General features: G+C 45.9%; 1 protein-coding gene across 1 annotated transcript in view; it reads right to left on the bottom strand.

The window, feature by feature from the left end:
• Positions 1-15,488, bottom strand: part of PLXNC1 (plexin C1) — a 71,837-nt gene extending 56,349 nt beyond the window's left edge. The window contains exons 1-3 of the mRNA XM_074575052.1: positions 14,376-15,488; positions 2,607-2,729; positions 1,085-1,219 (exon numbers count right to left, since the gene is read on the bottom strand). Of these exons, the coding sequence (XP_074431153.1) occupies positions 1,085-1,219; positions 2,607-2,729; positions 14,376-15,341 (1,224 nt within the window). The 5' untranslated portion in view covers positions 15,342-15,488. The remainder of the gene's footprint in view (positions 1-1,084; positions 1,220-2,606; positions 2,730-14,375) is intronic.
• Between the last annotated feature and the right edge of the window lie 3,463 nt (positions 15,489-18,951).

Genomic DNA, 18,951 nt, shown 5'->3' with positions numbered 1-18,951 from the left:
AAGCTCCAAGAGATGATCAGAGAGAGGCATTTATTCCTAAAAGCTGTTTTTCCTCTATAACAACTTGCTCTTTTATCAAAGCTAAAGAAAATTCATGCTTTTACTTCGAATATCTACGTATACCTTTGACTGAAATTTATGGATTCTTCTGGATTTATGATAGATGGTTTATATCAGTTGGGAGTTCTTCTAACAACTTACCCACTCTCTCTCAGACGGCAGGCTAAAATGCTGTGTTGGCGGCTGGAAAAGTGATTTTATTGTAAATGAAGGTAATCAAGTGCTGGGTGAAATCCTGTCCAGGTAAGATGGACAGCCAGCCTTCATGTTTTCACTGCCATGTTCCCTGCTGCTGGCAAGACAAAGGAATTTGCTGAGCTGATGCTCAGCAGCCGCTGCAGGATGTGCTGCAACTACTGCATTGGCTCCTGGGAGCCGCTCTCTGTTTGAGATGCAGCGTTCGCTCGCATGCAGTAGCTCCCAGTGATTGCTGAACTCCTTGGCCTCACTATGCATACACATTAATCACTTCTGATTGTGTTTTGTTTTGCTGTGCCTAACTGAAGACGATGAGACTTTTACCACTGATTTCAGCAGAACTGAGACTTCAAAGCCATCTCTCAAATTAAGAGATTTCTCCCCATTAGAAACTCCATAACTGACTAGCAGATCCTGGCCTACCAATACCTGGATTGCTAATTCAGAACTCCGTCTCCAAAGAGTCTGCAAGTTTTGTTTGCTAACTCCAAGCTTGATTCTGCACAATGCCTCCAGGAAAAAGAAGAACAAAGACTCTCTCGACCGAATGACATAAAATAAGCATGGGATTAAGGGTGTAGCAACAGTGGGCAGCAGTTGTAGCAACAATGGGCAGCACCATGACAGTGGAGGCTCTTTGGAGCTTTGCAGAAGTGCAGCCCAAACTTAGACAACATAACCAGGTATTAGATGTAAAGTTGATAACTGCTGTTTGGACATTTAAGGTCTAACTCTGACCCAAACTGATGCTTCACTTATAAAGTAGCAGAAATCCTTAAAGCAGTAGTTTACTTGAATTTATTATTTTATTTAATATTGTGCTTACCTTATTGTCAGAGGAGAGATAGATGTAGTTGTTATCTACTGGATCAAGTCGAAGTTTGTGGAAAATGGACGTCTCTTCCTTAATTTCATACAAAACCTCTGGGCAATTAGATTCCATATTCTCATTAAGAATAGCCTAAAACACACAGAATTAAGTTATTCACAAGTCCTTTTATTGACCAGTCAGCATTTTAAACAAAAGCCTGATTTCAGCTACATCAGAGCTTCTGAGCTCATTTACTTGTTCAATTCACCTACTGCACTGGCTCTCTCACTGCAGAAAGACGGAAGAAAAGACCACTAGAACAGAATTTCAACAAAATCCATGACAGACACATTTTGCACTGAATCTGGCACTAGTTTAGAGTATGTAACATTCCTCCCACCAAGTATATTCGTGATTGACGCAGAAACTGAATGTGGAAGAGACACCTGTATCCCAAAGTCATAACGTGTTAAGTACTCCTGTGATTGAAGAAGAAAGTATTAGCATTCAGGAGACAAATTAACATCCAGTCACCCATAGCGTAAAAATGAACCTACGCAACTGACTGACAACAGTCTTCAGGACAGAAGTTTCTTTGTGGCTTCTGTGAGTATACGTCTGAGATGGTATTTCTTTTTCTTACCTTGCCCAACTCTACAGTTTTCCACCACCCTTCTCACAGAATTCAAGAAAACCAGAGACCACAGAAACTTTATTCTGCAATTTAATAAGCACACCAACATTGAAATAAATGAGGATTTCCATAAACATGACAAAACAAAGGATATACGTTCATGGTCTCCACCGTGTTAAGGAGACGCGGAAGACTTTAATTTCATTTTTCATTATGAAAAACATAGTGAAATCAAATGGGCAAAAGCTTTTCAAGCTCTCTACTATATTCCTCTCCAACTGCCTGCTTAATAAAAACAAAAAATGAGAGTCACCCTTCGCAGTGTAGACAGGAAATGCACATTCTTGCAAAACCCAAAAAAAATTAAAGTATAAAAGACATTTGACTGGATGGTTGAAAAGTCTGAGAAGGAGATAAGATGACTTTCACTTCCAGGTGATCGATTTAAGCTAGTGTAGGTCAACTATTCAGAAGCTAAGGCAAAATGAATCTTGGCTTTTCTCTCTAACGGACAGCTATTCACATCACACAAATAGGCTAACAAACAAATAAATATGCTTCCAAAATCTAACAATATTTAACATTTCTCCTGGAAAATCAAAGCAAGGAAGGAAACAAAAGACAGAGTAACTGAGAACTCCACACCCCATAAATTGATACTGTGGACATTGGCAGTTTAATGAAATGTTTCCATGAATTTTAAGCGGGGTACATAATTGCTTTTGAAAGTTATCTTGCTCTCCAAGTAATAATACTGCAGTTACTTCACAAACAAACAAAAAAGAAATAGAGATTCAGGGGATTATATCTGTTTATGATACAGTGCCTAAACCAGAAAACGTTTACCCACTTGAACACAGCAGCAGCTGATGGAGGAAGGAAGAACTGCCACACTCAGCTTACCTTCAGTAACTGTCCATCATCTGTTCCCAAAAACAAAACTATCTGATTCAAAACAACTGTGCCATAAACAGCCACTAATCCAGAGTGAATCAAGGTAGGTAATTTCTTGATTGATCGTGCGTCCTGAAAATCAGATATAAGAGAAAGCTATTACGAAATCATTCACCCATAATGCAAAAGGTTAAGAAAAAGAAGAATCCCTGGAAAGATTCTCAGAGAGCTGAACTTTAGACAACACTTTCGGTACTATTTTAATTCTTACACGATTTCAGAGCAACATACCCTTGTAAATGGTACATGGATCATGAAACTACTTATTTTTTATACACGGCAAGTAGTCACACCTGTAACAAAGATTACATCAACTGCGGCTAAATCACTGCCCACAGTGAGACACAGACTTGGCCTAACAGCAGCAAGTTACTTTGCAACAGAATTTCTCTTTTTTGGGACATAACGCCCTGGGCTTATTCTGAATTGCCAGTTCTTCTCAATGAAGGCGTGCTTTGCCATCACCTGACTGCAACTATCATGAAGACTACAAAATACAGTCAGCAACCACTTTTAGAGGCATGTAAATATTCTAGAGAAAGGAGGCACTTCAAACAAACAGAATTTTTTGTGTGCGTATGTGTGTCAGAAAATGCAGAGCTTCATCCTCCCCTTTCTGGTTTCCTGCTTTACACTTAAGGAAGTTGAGACTTGCGTATTACATAAATACAAAAATGAGATAAAGCAGCATAAAGTTCATGTCAGGAAGAACACAAATGTACCTGTGTGAACTTTAAAATCAACATGTTACCTACAATTCTCTGTCCAAGCCGGAGGAAGTTAAGTGACAAACACATGTAAGCAGCTCATGAACGAAAACATCATGCAGGAAATCCCTGTATCTTGTGGAAGAGAAAACCAAAACAAATAACCCTGACTGTAGTGCTGAAAGGAAGCCTTGATGTATGAGAATAAGGTCATTGACCAGGTGAGAGATGGTCTCTGCCCCAAACTCCCTACCAGCCCAGATATCTCCCTAGCAAGCAGTATCTCAGTTTTGCAGTCCTGTAATTGCTTTAAGTCAATCTCCGTGGCAGATATTCCGAAAGCGTAATCCCACCTGCTCTCCAAATAGGTCCAACCACAGCCAAGCTTGACCTCCCCTTCCCCTCTATTAGTATAATGCTTTCCAGTGAGCCTAGTTAAGGAAATGGTGTGTCTAGAAAATGGTCTGTAAATCCATCTACCGACCTAAATTTTCATTTAAGTCATTCTCCTCATCACATGAACATGTGGCTGCACGGACACCAGTGCTGGCACAAAGGAGCGGCAGATATGGAGGGTTGGGGGAAAGAGCTCAAGTAGGACCAGGTCCTTGGGAACAAGCCCAGTAGGTCAGCTTACAAAGCCCAGAATCTCAGCCTCAAGGACGGATTCCTAAACGTACAGTAACCCTCTGAGTGCAAGCACCTATTTCTCTTTGATGCCCAAGACAAAGTGTGAGAACAGACCATCAAAACTGACCTTTTGCAGCAAGGTGAAGGCATTTCTCAAAGTTATGAAGCAAACCCTAACACAGTAACAGCCGAATTCAACTCACTTGCATGCTAGGATGCTGGCTTAACCCCAAAAAATCTTTCCATATAGAAATAATTTTTTTCTAAACTGCAATCCTAAGTCAATTAAAATCTTTTTCAGTCATCTGAATTATTTTAATTAGCTTGCAAGAACAGCCACTTGGTGTAAAAGAAGACTTCATTAACTTTCATATTTAAAGATAATTTTTTTTTCTTGCAGGAGGAAGAAGACACAGGAACTGTCATGCACTGGCACAGGACTTCAGTAAAACCCACTTAGGCATGCAACTCCAGTACCACAGAGGTCTGCTTTAGATATGGGCAAGGAAAAAGTGATTACAAGCATTTTAAGGTGGAAAAAGTTAACTCACTTTTTTATTAGATCAGAGGGTAACAAAACTCCAGCACTGGTGCACACAATGAGCCTTCACCCAAGCTAAGGAGTGAGGAGGTGAAGCTTCCAGGCTTTGATTTCCACCAGAATTAGGATTTTTTTTCTTTTTTCATTTTTCTGCAGTACACCATATAGTAGTGTAAGGAAAACAAACCACCTCGCAGACTCTGTACAATAAAACCAAAGAAGAGGGGAGGACTGACCCAGTCTCCAGAAAGCTTTGCTGCCAGATTTTATTTTGACCCACATACTAGTAAAATAACTAGTGTCATATCAGTGCATCCTCCTCATCTGACTGAAGAACCAATACTGACAAGTGTGGAAGCCTCCTCCCCTCACTCTGCTTGCTAGAGGGAGGGTCAATGCGACACTGAGCTAATACAGATAAGAAGAGGGAGAAATTAGACGGTGGGCAGTCACAACAAAAATTGCCTTCTCTCTTTTGCAATGTATTTCTCCAGCTTGCCCATTCCCTCCAGGGTGCAGCTGCTGCTTTCACCCTTCTGTCATCCCCTTTCCATGTGCATTTATTTTTTTAACAAGCCCTTTTACCTCTTCCACTGTGACTAATGGGTTACAGCACTGTAGGGCCTTCCCAAGCTTTTTCTTTCACAGCTAAATCCATCCTTAAAATGCATTTACAGTCTAAACTTCCTTTATACTTCAAGAGTCACTCATCTCCACGATCATCTGTCTATCCTGTAACATTTTCAGTCCCATACAAAAACAAGAAAAGCAAAAGAAAAGACAATATTGCTCTAGAAGGCTGTTCTTTTTTTAATTCTTCAGTTCTACCCTCTGTTCTATTCTATAGTCCCCTAAAATCTTCACGTGCACAGATAAGCCTAGAGATGTCCTGAATTAACTTACGTTTTGCTTTTAAGTTCACCTCCCTATGCTGTTTGGTTATTGGGATGAAAGGTATTTATACTCATTTTCTATTTTGCATCTCATTTTCAGATTTATCTCCACACGATTCCAGCTGCAACAACCATATTCACACTTCTACTTTCTGTCTTGATTTCCCCCTGATTATTTTACATTGCATGCCTCAGGGGGAAGGGCAGCATTTTTAGCTCACGCAGCACTCAACATATTGCAGCTGGCCAAAAAGTTTAAATAAAGGGTTTGAGCATCAGAGTGAATGAACAGATGCAGCTATACAAAAGAACACAAGACTTGTGAGCAGTGTATAGCAATAGTCAACACTGGAACAATACATAGATGTTTTACCTGGAGGGAAAAAACTACTGGATCCTCATTCTTCTTTCTTAATTTCACCACCCTTCAACCTCCTGCATCAATTTTTATTATATCACAGGGTAATAAACTTAAATATTGCTGCATGCAGCGAGACTTTATTAGGGCTGAGGAATGAGGAGATGAACTGTTCCAAAATGTTATTTACATTAGGTTTTTTAATTTGTGTACTGCATAGCAATGCTAGGAGGACAAACCACACCAGGTAAGCAGACTGTAAAAAATCGAAGGAGGATGAGCAGGAAATGAGAGGGTCTTCACAGAGACCTTGCAGAGGCAAGGCAGGAGGGACAGATACAGGCTATGTTTGAGCAAGAGGTTTATAGAGACTCCTGAGATGGGGGAGGCTAGAAATTTGGGACTTCTTGCAGTAGCAGAGACACTCCTTCTCTGCCCTCAGGTCTGAGTTTACAGAATTGATAAAGTGTCCTAATAACCAATAAGGGAGAACAAGCTCCACTAAGGAAGGCTTTGAAGCCAACTGAGCTTGAACAGAGTATTGGCAGAAAGCAAGAGGAAGTGGTGGGTGACCGTGGTTGGGAGATTCCCTCCTGTGAAGGATGAAGGCACACAACTGCTAAACCATCATGCTGTTACAACAGTACAACGGTTTTCTTTTTTTTTTTTTAGGGGCCCCTATCCATTACATGACAGAGAGACTGCGAATGATTTTCCATCCCTTGGACCACTACCCATTGTTGCACACCCACATGGACACCAAAGGCATTGCCTAGTGCAGATCGGGACTGGAGGCAAAGTGAAGGAGATGGAAAGCCAGGCTTTGTTAATCCTATGGGGACAGTGAAAGTGATGCTCTTCTGGATTTGCTTCTCACAAACAAGTGAGAACTGACTGGGGATGTGACAATCAATGGCAGCCTTCACTGTAGTAGTTATAAAATAACTGAGCTCAGGATTCTGGGGGCAAGTAAGGAAAGAACGGCAGAGTACAAAGCCAGAGACTAGGCTTCAGCTTGTTCAGGGAACTGGTTAGTTGGATCCCTCAAGAGGTCTGAAGGGAAATGGAGCTCGGGAAAGCTAGTAGGGCTTTCAGGACATCCTCCTCCAAGCACAAAACTCAGGAAAACAAGCAGACACATCAGAAGATGGCCCCTAGCTAAGCAGGGAAGTCATGACTGAACGACAATGCAGAAAAACAGTACAGAGGAGGTGGAAGCAGGAACAAGCAACTAAGGAGAAACTGCCTGGACATGTAGGGACAGTGTTAGGAAAGCCTAAGCTCACCTGCTGTTGAAACTAGCCACAAGAAAAGCTTCTACTACCACATGAGCAATAAAGGAATAAACAATGAAAATGTGGGTCAGGTGCTGAATAGGTCAGGTGATTTACTGCCAGTGGATGCAGATAAGGCTCTGACTTAACCAGCAAGGTCTTGTCATCCTTTGTACCTACAGAGTACAAGGAGGAGAGAAACTACCAGTACTGGAAGAGGATTAAGCCAGGGATCTCTTAAGAAATCTCAGCTTACAGGAGTCCCGGGGGAACCAGATGGAATCCGTAGGAAGGTGCTGAGAGACTGTCTGATGACACTGCGAGGCCATTCTTTCATATTTCAAAAGTTGGGGAGATCAGGAGAAGTCTCCAACAACTGAATAAAGGCAAATTCTGCTCCCATCTTCAAAAAAAGTCAAGAAGGATGACCTGAGGAACTACACATTGGTCAGTCTCACTTTTTCCCTGGGATAATCATGGAGCAAATCCTCTTGGAAGCCATTTCTAGTGCATTTCTAGGCACAAGAAGAAGAAAGTGACTGGGAAGAGCCATCATGGATTCATCAAGGATAAATCATGCCTGACCAACCTGATTGCCTTCTGTGATGAAATGATGAGACCCTCAGTACAGCACTGATCTTGATAAATGGGAATGAGTTCAGCAGCGGGCCACTGCGATGATAAGAGCCTGGAGCACCTGCCCTATGAGGAGAGGCTGAGGGAACTGGGCTGGGTCAGCCTACAGACGAGATAATTTCAGAGGGACCAGAGAAACAGAGCCAGGCTCTTGACTGAGGTGTATGCAGGACAACAAGAGACAATGACACAAACTGAAACAGGGGAGGTTTCTAGTGGATAGGAGATTTAAAAAAAACATCACTATGAGGACAATTAAGCAGAACCAGTTGTCCAGAGATATTGTGCAGTCTGCATCCCTGGAGGTTTCAAGACCTGACAGGACAGAGCCCAGAGCAACCTTGTTTAATCTCAGAGCTGACCCTGCTGTGAGCAGGGGGCTGGACTGGAGACCTCCTCTGAGGTTCCTTCCAACCTGAATCACGGAATCTTCAGAGTTGGAGGGGACCTCTAGAGATCATCTAGTCCAACTCCCCTGCTAGAGCAGGATTGCCTAAAGCACATCCCTCAGGACTGCATCCAGGCGGGTCTTGAAAATCTCGAGAAGGGGACTCCGCAACCTCCCTGGGCAGCCTGTTCCAGTGCTCTGTCACCCTCACTGTAAAGAAGTTTTTCCCTGTATTTGAACGGAACTTCCTATGTTCTAGCTTGTGCCCATTGCCCCTTGTCCTGTCACTGGGAACCATTGAAAAGAGCCTGGCTCCATCCTCCTTAAACCCACCCTTTAGATACTTGTAAACATTAATCAGGTCCCCCCTCAACCTTCTCTTCTCCAGGCTAAAGAGTCCCAGCTCTCTCAGCCTTTCCTCATAAGGGAGGTGCTCCAGTCCCATAATCATCTTGGTTGCCCTACGCTGGACTCGCTCCAGTAGTTCCCTGTCCCTCTTGAACTGGGGAGCCCAAAACTGGACACAGTACTCCAGTTGTGGCCTCACCAGTGCAGAGTAGAGGGGAAGAATGACCTCCCTCGACCTACTGGCCACACTCTTCCCTATGCAGCCCAGGATGCCATTGGCCTTTTTGGCGACAAGGGCACACTGCTGGCTCATGGATAATTTGCTGTCTACCAGGACCCCCAGGTCCTTCTCCTCAGAGCTGCTTCCCAGCATGTCCGCCCCTAACATATACTGGTGTTTGGCATTCTTCCTTCCCAGGTGCAGGACCCTACACTTGCTTTTGTTGAACCTCATTAGGTTCTTCTCTGCCCAGCTCTCCAGCCTGTCCAGGTCACGCTGGATGGCAGCACGGCCCTCTGGAGTGTCGGCCACCCCTCCCAGCTTGTTATCATCAGCAAACTTGCTGAGGATACACTCTGTCCCCTCATCTAGGTCATTAATGAATATATTGAACAAAATTGGTCCAAGTATTGACCCCTGAGGGACACCACTCGTTACAGGCCTCCAACTGGACTCTGTGCCGCTGATCACAACCCTCTGAGTTCTGTCACTCAGCCAGCTCTCGATCCACCTCACTGTCACCTCGTCTAGCCCATACTTCCTCAGCTTCCTAATGAGGATGTTATGGGAGACAGTGTCAAAAGCCTTGCTAAGGTCAAGGTAGATGACATCTACGGCTCTCCCCTCATCCAGCCAACCCGTTATAACATCATAGAAAGCTATCAGATTGGTCAGGCATGATTTGTCCTTGGTAAATCCATGCTGACCACTTCCAATCACTTCCTGTTCCTCTATGTGTTTGGAGACGACATCCAGAATGAGTCGCTCCATTACCTTCCCAGGGACAGAGGTGAGACTAACCGGCCTGTAGAAATGTAGAATGATTCTGTGATTCCAGGGAAGTGAATCCTCTGTTCAAGAGCCCCCAAGCTCCCAAACGTTTCCGCTAAGAACACCCAGTGAAGCCAGATGAGTAAAAGCAACTCTCCTTCTTATTGACAATGTGAGAGTTTACGAGTCCTCTATGGCTTACTTCCCACACTAAACAGGGATGAACTGAAAATTCATTGTAACCAGACAGAAATATCCACTCTAGAAATGTTAACTCTAGAAACCTGTCAAACATCACATGAAATACTAGCAGTCTGGTAATACACAGAAAATGACTTTACTACCAGAAAATTAATTACAGGATCAATTTTGATACCAAATGATATTTAGAAGTCTGTAATTCTTTCCTTAAATAAAAGGCCATGAATCATTTTGGAATTAGTTACCACACAAATTCAAATGTCATTCCTGCAAATTAATGGCCATGATTAAACTGATGTGACTCTGTTGACTTCAAAAATCTAATTTCAGTAGCGCTTATACCAGCTAGGATTTGTCTTAGGATTCCAAATTATGCTGGATAAATTAAGGGGCATATACCAACCCACATATTTATCACCCACTGAAAAATGCAAAAATTCAAAGAACAGACTGTTACATATCTTTACTTGCATTAAATACCAGATGAAAATCCAAGCAAGATAGCTTAGCATTCAGTAGCTATCACAGCTACTTAGCCTTTGCACATCATAAAATAAATACCTCAGTATAAACTACATCAACTTCTCTCTGTCTTACAGATATACGCCTAACATATTTTTGGATTTTCTCGATGAAAAACTGTAGAATCCTTTTCTTCCCATGCAACATTTTTTAATGGCAAATCTCATTTTCAGATCTGTCATTGTGGTTAGGTAACATCCTACAACTCTCTTCTGTTGATGTTTTCTAATTTGGGCGGTTCTTCAACTCTCTGCGTGGCTGTGACCCACAAGATCCTGGGATCTCCGGGAGAGATCTGAGACTCTAGTAGCTCCTGTTCAGCCACGGAACAACAGAAGGAAAGGCCTTCTTAAAGCTCACTAGCTACTGGAACAAGTTTGTGACAAATTCCAACATTCCTCCTATGTACTGGCTACAGAGCTTCGATTTCCTAATTGTGATCCACCAAAAATGTTTGTTAGTGTTCAGTCAGGTTTCTGAAAAGAAAAGGAGAATGAGATTTGGCAAACTCACAGATATTAACTACAGAAATTGTGAAGAAGATGTGCTTTCGTACACACAGGTTATGCTAGCGAGTCCATTAACGCATACACCTCGACAGCGTGTATACGCAGATATAATCCAAACTAAGAGACACATGGATCAGAATAAAACAATCTGAATGTAAAACTGCAAAATGTTTTCAGAGTAGTTTCATCCAAGACACTACTTGCCTCTTGCTAGTTAGAGATCATGTTTCTGGGAATCCAATATCATACATGTCCAGAATAAACACATACAACTAGGACAAAATGCTTTGTGCACACTACCGCACAAAACAAAACCAGAATTAGCTAGTTCTCATAAAAAGGAATTCCCCAGAATTTGCAGCAGTCACTTAATTTTTGATAAAGTTGGTAAGCAAGGATCTTAAAAATTACTAATTTTGAATGACAGACTCAAATCCATCATTAAAACATAATGCAAACGTCAACTTTGGCCTAAGTAGCAATGCAAGGCTAAAGAGATTACACGCCTACAATGAGATCCTACAGGATGCGGAGCAATTTGGTTCCAATCCAGTGAAGTACTCAAGTTCATGCCTAACTTCAAATGCATGGGCAGTTCCCTTGCCGATGATGGAACTACTTATATGCCCAATGTTAAATATGCCCTTAAGTGCTTTACTGGGTTAGGGCCAGAAAGCTCAGTACCTTACAGGAATGAGTTCAGAGTAGAACATGCAGCAGTAGTATAGCAGGGAATTCAGGACCACAAATACCTCAGGCTAAGTCCCTCTTGCAGTGTACTATTGAGAAGCACGGTGCCAACACAGCGCATATACAAGCAGCTGTGTGAGTGCAGACAGGTAAGAGTATGTCTTGCCTAAAGGTAACCAGAATAATGACAGAAATCTAAAGAATGACAAGATCAAAAGGAAAACAAACTGACACTACTCCCTAATGTATAGTCTTAACTATAAATTGCATTCCTGTAGTGAAAAAATTTGATTTTCCGTTCCTACATAAACTGACAGTCCATGGCCATGATCCGTGTACCTCATCACATCACACCAGAGCTCCAGAATTCAACCATACCCAGCAAAGAAGACTAAGACCCGCAGCACCCTGCAACACATGGCATCTGCAGTGCAAAAGTCAGGCTGACATTCAGCATGGTCCACCCACCACAAACACCGTACAAGTCTTGCACTCCCGGCAATCACAATGCTGCAACACATTCATTTCCTCAGTACCAACACCGCCTTAAAAAGACTGGGCTTTAAGGCACATGTTAAGTACTGTTGCTTGCTGCCATTCCTACACATTGTACTGCAACGTACCCGTGACGGCTCTGTGCTACCAGGCACTCCTTTCTGGCCAGAGCCACTGCTAGCTATAGCACACACTTCTCCCACACGCTGCGCACCATCTTCCTGCCAGTTCTGAAGCCCGCACACGCTTCTGAGCCCAAGAGCACGTTCCATATTTGCAGGGATTCCCATGATTTGGTGAGAGACAGTAGAAGGATCTGGACTAAAACAACCCAGAAGCAGCAGCATATGGGCCTGTCATCTCCAAACCTACTCTGCAATAGACTAGCCTAACCTTCTGTAGTATAAAAAACATATTAAAGCTGAACTACATGCATTTATTTCTATGTTTATACATCATAAGCACATATAATTAGCTTAAAAAGGGAGCATAATTAGACATGTAATGTTACAGGTCATATTACTACACAACACCCAGATGTCCTGCTATCTCACAAAATATTAAAATACCACTTTCCTGTCGGTGGTAAACTGTATTTATTGTTGTGCCAAAATATCACGATTAATAACATCGCCATACTTAGGGACATAATGTTAAGCAAACAATCTTTCTAATAATTTTTGAAGTTGGGATTCTTCAGCATTGTACCCAAATATAATCTACATTTCCAGGAGGGACAAGCCTGCTGGGACATGAAAGTAACTTTGGAGTCACGGCAGTCTGATGTGAATCAGATCGATCCTTAAACAAGTGGATGGATTGTTGATTTTTCATATTCAGGTAATGGGAGGCAATGGGGACGGGGGATTGAGAAGAACACCAGTCAGACAGAAATACCCGCCTGACCTTACCTGCATTATGTTACCCTATGAAATCCATGAGACTTTTCTGGAGTTTCTAGTGTGGGGCTTTGGAAAGTGTTTATAAAGGATCTGCTGCCCGGAGAGGCTTCCTTTTTTTTTTCTTTTGCTTTGCAGGCTCAAAAGGCACCTCGCAAAGAAACCCCAGGAGTAATTAGGAATAAGGAATACAAATTAAAGATCCAACTAGCAAATAGACTTCAAATTCATTCAGCAAGTTTGCCTTGCGAGAGCACAGAAATCACGCAGTAAGCTATAAACTGGCACTGGAAATCAAAGGATTGGCTCCAGCTCTGTGGCAAGAGTTTCACTATTTACTTCAGCACAGTTGTTTCACCCACATATGGGGTTCTCATTTGTAACTACATCCTCTAACACTGGCAATAGTCTCTCAACTCAGCAGGCAGACGGGCAGACTGAATCACACGATCCCTCCAGTAGTCTGCATTTGGAAGAATCTCAGCACTGCACTCTGCTACAGGATGGATTTGGGAAGCCAAGGAACGACAGTAAATCTACTGCACTTCTTTCAAGAATTTTCCAACAAACTCCCATCATAACACAGCAAGGATTCAGGGGTTAAGCTGCAAAGTCCCTGGATGGTGGGGGAGCTGCAGGAGGCCAGGGCTTGCTTTATGATGGCTTGCTCGATCCCCTACAGTTGGCCCTGATACTTTTCAGCATTGCTCCTTTTGCCACAGCTCTGAAAAGACTTCTAAGTGTGACTTAAAAGCACGGAAGGGCCTTACAAAAGCACCTTCTTCTCCTGAATTACATTTTTAGCTTCTTGAATTTCGTTTTTAGTTCATTTCTTTACTAGCTACCGAGGCCACAGCAAAGCTGGTAGCTTTGCCCACCCTGTCCTCCATGTGCACAGCTCACCCTCAAAAGGAGGAAGGAGCTGAAGAGAGAGTGTTAGAGAAGTAGGTGACCAGGGGATCTCCATGGGATACCACTGCCTGTGAAAACGTAACCACTGCAACAACAAAGACATATCGCCTATTGCCGTCTGCTGAGTGTACAGTTTTGGGGGGGGGCGGGGGTAGGGTGGCTGTGAGCCCTCTCAAGAAAGGCCAATCCTGGGAGGCTTGGGAAAGTCCTACCACCGAACTAGCAACCATAAATAACTAGTGAGCAATGTGGATAATAACGCACACAGCCCAGTGCACAGGAGTCAATTTGATGGGCTTTTTTTAATTTCTGATGTAGCTGCAACGACATGAGATGTGAATGCACAGAATAAGGTAGGAGATGCTTTATCTAGGCTGTACAGAAAATACAATGAAGTACGACTAATCCTTGTCAGAAAAGGGTGAGTGAGGAGCCTGAGACTCAGGCCTGACCCGGGACGCCCTCAGAGATGTCTTTCCCAAAACGTAGGTGGGAAGGACACTCCAGCATCTGGTAAAGGATCAGCTTTTTAGAAATCTTTAAGGTTGATGGAGCCAGGGCTGATGCACAAAGCCTGGCGCGGCTCTGAAGTTCCCTGTGAACTTCACGTGCCATCAGGTCAGGGACACCCCACCAGTCATGCACAGTGACACCAGCCACAACAACAACAGTGTCAACAACAGCGTGCAGGATGAAAGCTTAGCAAAACGATGCCTAGACTTACACAGCTGTTCCCGGTTATGCTGAAGTGCGTGAATGCACAGGCTTGCTCCTTCATCTCCTCCATCCCAAAGATGCAGACGGCAGTGTCGTTCCAGGCCTTTTCGTTCAAGGCCTCGGGGTCGCGGCTGCGGCGGAAAACACCCACCCACCAGCCCCACTTGCCCTGGCTGACAAGGCTGGAGGAAACAATGAGGTTCCTGCAACCACACTCCAAATACACGTGCCCTTTCAAAGAAAGGCCACCCTCTGAGGGGCGCAGCTGGTGCAGGACAGCCATGCTGGGTGGCTCCGTGTTGTTGGCCTGCCTGGCCTTTAACGTGTAGTAGGGAAAGAAGAAGTGATCCCCCCACTGGAGAGCGTCGACGAAGTGCAAAGGCTCCTTCTTGCGCTTGATGATGCCCAGCTCCTCCTTGGACACCAGGTCAACCACGCTGCGCACCGTGATGACAGTCGCTTCATCCGACTGGGAGGGCTCACAGTCCAGACGGTTCCTGTAGGGGCGAGCCGAGTAGGTGGCCGCCACAGCCAGGTACCAGGTGTCGGCCAGCTGGAAGATGACGCCAGCGGTGGAACCGTCGGGCAGGCAGCTGACCACCTCGCTGCGGTTCAGGCGCTGCCGGTAGCTCGGCTGCTCCCACACCTCGCAGGTGCCGGCCTTCTCGGTCCAGCCGGCCAGCACGACGCCCACCCCGCCGGCCTCCTCATAGGGCAGCAGCAGGTTGCTGCGCACGCCGGGGGGCTCCCCGCAGCCCTGCTCCGCCGTCGCCGGCACCACACGGCGTCGGAGCCGCAGCTCGGGCCACAGCTCATAGAGGCAGCTGCCGCCCGCCACCAGCACGCCGCGGCCGCTCACCTCGATGTTGTCGATGCGGGCCCCCGGCAGCTCGAAGCTCTGGGGGCCGCCGGCGCCCGCCAGCGCCGCCAGCAGGGGCAGCGCCCAGCTGAGGGCGGGCGGCGGCGCCGCCATGGGCGCGGGCTCGGCTCGGCGCCGCGGGGCGCCTCAGGCGGCGGCGGCGGGCGGCGGGCGCTGCTGCGCCATGCTGCGCGGAGGGGCCGGGCGCGCTGCCTCTGCCGCCGCCGCTTCTCCCTCCGCCGCGGCCGGGCGGCGAGTTCCTCTTTCGGGGCGGGGAGGAGGAGGAGGAGGGAGGAGAAGGAGGGGGTTGCCTGTACGAGAGAGGTGGGCCGGGCTCCTCCGGGAGGGCTGCCGAGCCACCTCTCCGCCGTGCGCCGCCGCTCCCCCTCCGCCCCCCGGCCCCGCCGGCCCGCCTCGCCGCGGACGGGGGGCGGCGGCGGCGGCGGCGGCGCAGGAGCCCACCTTGGCCGCTGGGGCTGGGGCTGGGAGCGGCCCCTTCGCCGCGGCGTGGCGGGACGCGGAGCGGGGTCGAGAGCCGCCTCGCCTCAGGCGGGCCACCTCGCCTGGCCGCCGGCTGGGTCAGCCGCGCCCTCCGCGCCTCCCCCGGTGGCGCCCCCAGCGCCCCGTCCCTCACGGGGTCCCCTCCGGGGCAGGGCGGCCCCAGCGCACCCCGCTTTGCTTCGGTCCCTGCCCGGCTGAAGGCTCCCTGCGGCCAGCGGCGCGGGCAGCGGGCCGGGGGTCAGGACGCTGAGCGGGGGGCGGGCCCCGGGGCCCCTCCGCTGGTGGGCGCGGGGGTGCGGGCGCGGAATCAGGCTCTGCCGGGCAGCGGCAGCCCCCCTCTGCACACTTGGAAACCCGGCTTATACCCGTTAAAATACACTCCATAACCGTCCTGCTGCACAGCACCCCCGCAGCTCAGTCGATCGCTGCCACCCTGAGCGGGAAGGTTGAGGTGTCAGCTCATCTCTACTTGGGAATCTCATGGTCTTGCCTGAGGTAGAACAAAGGCTGTGGGCTTTCTCCCGAGTTCAGCAGGCTAGGCGAAAAGCCCTGCCCTCTCCAGCTGTGCCGCTGCGGGATGGACGCCCACCCAACGCCTGCTCAGCGTCAGGGTGGACCATAGAATCAACCATAGAACTGTCCAGGGACCTTTCAGATTATCGAGTCCAAACCGTCAAGCTAACAGTGACAAAAACCATCACTAAACCATATCGCTGCACACCATGTCTACCCATCTTTTAAATACCTCCAGGGATGACAATTCCACCACTTCCCTGGGCAGCCTGGACCATGTGGAACGGTGCAACCGATTGGCTTTATTTACCGCTCGGTAGTTGCTGGTAGAGGCTCATCAAAATGAGAAGTATAAGCCACATGCTCAGCTAACGGTAAATTACCATTTTGCTGAATTTTAAATGAAAAATGGGCTTATGAAAGGTAGGAAAGATGCATTTTAATGATCTCTCAGGGGTGTCTCTGGAAACTCTGGCAGAGGATGGGCATAGGGCCCATTGCCACTCCTACTGAGAAAAGGACATAACGTTCAAAACTGAGAGGCCAGCTGACCCTCCATTTGCACAGCTTTTATCTTAAAGTAGCTTTACAGCAGGAATAAGTACAAAAGTAACCTCTGTATAAACGAGTCAAGCTCAACATTTTCAAGTGGGAAGTGCGATGTAGTTAGCAAATGTTTATTATCTTTCTCCATTACTGTACCCAGCGGCAGTTATTGTGCAAGAATTGATGTTGCTCTAGTCAGCAAAAATATTTGACCGTCTTGCAGCAGTCAGCGTCTAGGACAAATATTACTGTGGAATTCAGAGCCCCCCACAACTCATCTGCTTATCTCTTGTACAGTGACTCCAAAATGTGTCCAAAATCAGCAAAATGTAGCAAAGGATGTGGAACAGAATTATTGTGCCATTTTTCTTCTCGCCAGATGCGAAGAGATGTTCTGCCCACTAACAAACACTGCCTGCAGCTCCCTGTGCAGGACTGAACTTCCAGTCAGCACGTAAGCAAAGTAAATCCTTGTGCCAGTATCACCAAAATAGATTGTGTACAGAAATGCAATTTATACAGCTTCGCAATGGAGGCTGAACGTGTCACGCTGGAGTGCGTTAGACACCACCTTGCCTTCTAGTTGCTTTTCAGTGCAAATATAAAGCTCTCTGTGATCTGCATCTTGCTCACAACCTGTGGGGCTAACCGGGAAAGCTACACCAACCTCCTTTCTGCAGGACATCTTTGGTCCTGGCCACAGAGCACGTCCAGCAATAGGTCTCCTTCTGCAGACATCCCTCCCTTTGCAAGATCACCGAGCTCTACATTTGTTGGCTTTCAGAACTGATCAAACAGCCTGTTTCTTGGGCTTTATGTTTAAAATAAGCCACATGTACTTCACCAAGTGACTGATTTGGTTAAATGGGTGAGACCAGGCTTATTCTAGTCTTAGAGAACAGCAGCGGCTCCTCAGGCTGCAGACTTCTCTGACTGCCAAAACAGCAGTGTTCTGCTTCAAATTTGCTTATTCTAGGACCTGAGAAAGCTGGACTGCAAATGGCTGCTGTCACAAGAAAGCAGTTTAGTTGTGTGGGGTAGCAGGTACTGCCATGATGGAATGGGATGGGATAGGATAGGACAGGAGGCTGCACCCCACCTGTCCCAGGGACAGCCATCAGAGCCCAATTCTGCAGACTCTTCCCTGCCTGTGTCACTTTTTTGTTTCTGTTCTTTCCTCCGTCTTCCCAGGGAAACAGTTGCTCAGACCAGAGCCTTGTCTTGCAATGTTTAATTTTGCATGTACTGCTGAGAGCCACTGAAGCAACTTTGCACTGAGAATTAGTGCATGAAGTTTCGCTCATGAATGACCCAGTTCTTGAAGTGGCAAAGTATTCTCTATTCCTTTCGAAGTAAACAGGAGCTCCTATTTTCAACCCGTTCTTCCAGAGATACCCATCAGGATACCGGAAGAGTTGAGCTTCTACTGATGTTATGAAAATAGAAAGGGAGGCTACAGGTTTATTTTTAAATACTGCAGAGTATAATATTTGTTATTAATACAGCAGACCAGAAAACAGTGCAATCGGTTCATGATTGAACTGATTCCAACATGAAATGATGTTCATGTTGGAACTAGATGATCTTCAAAGACCCTTTCCAACCCAAACCATTCTATGATACTTTTATAAAAACTAAGCAAACAACGGCAAATCATCATGCTGTATTTTCTTGGCTGTCAGTCCCATAGTTGGTGTTTTTATCCAATTGTTGCACTGTGTTTTATTTTTGAGGCATCGAAGGAAGAGCAAACAAGGGAGTCTGCTTGTTAACGTTAGACTTTACAAAGCATTGCTGCCTAACTCTGGCACTCCAGCCAAAATTTCTAAAAAAGCCAGGGAACCAAATTGAGCTTCCTTCGCTATCCAAGGCAAGCTTTATATAATTCAGCAGGGCGTATGAGATCTGAAGTTAGAATGTGAATCACACCAGGACTTGGTTCTATGCGTACAATTTAAAGAGTTCTCATTTAGATCTTCATCAGTATTAGGCAGAACACATCCTGAATTAACTTACGATTGCTTTCCCACTGCAGTTCATCTGCCTGCTTCCCTCCTCCTTATTTCTCATCTGCATGCTAAATTTCTCTGAATTTATGACTCCACGGAGAATCTGACAAAATATTACTCCGTAAATGAGATTTATTTTTTATGTTTAATTTATT

This window comes from Larus michahellis, chromosome 1, assembly GCF_964199755.1.
Source record: "Larus michahellis chromosome 1, bLarMic1.1, whole genome shotgun sequence".
NCBI classification, from domain to species: Eukaryota; Metazoa; Chordata; class Aves; order Charadriiformes; family Laridae; genus Larus; species Larus michahellis.
This window is presented reverse-complemented; position numbering and strand designations above follow the sequence as displayed.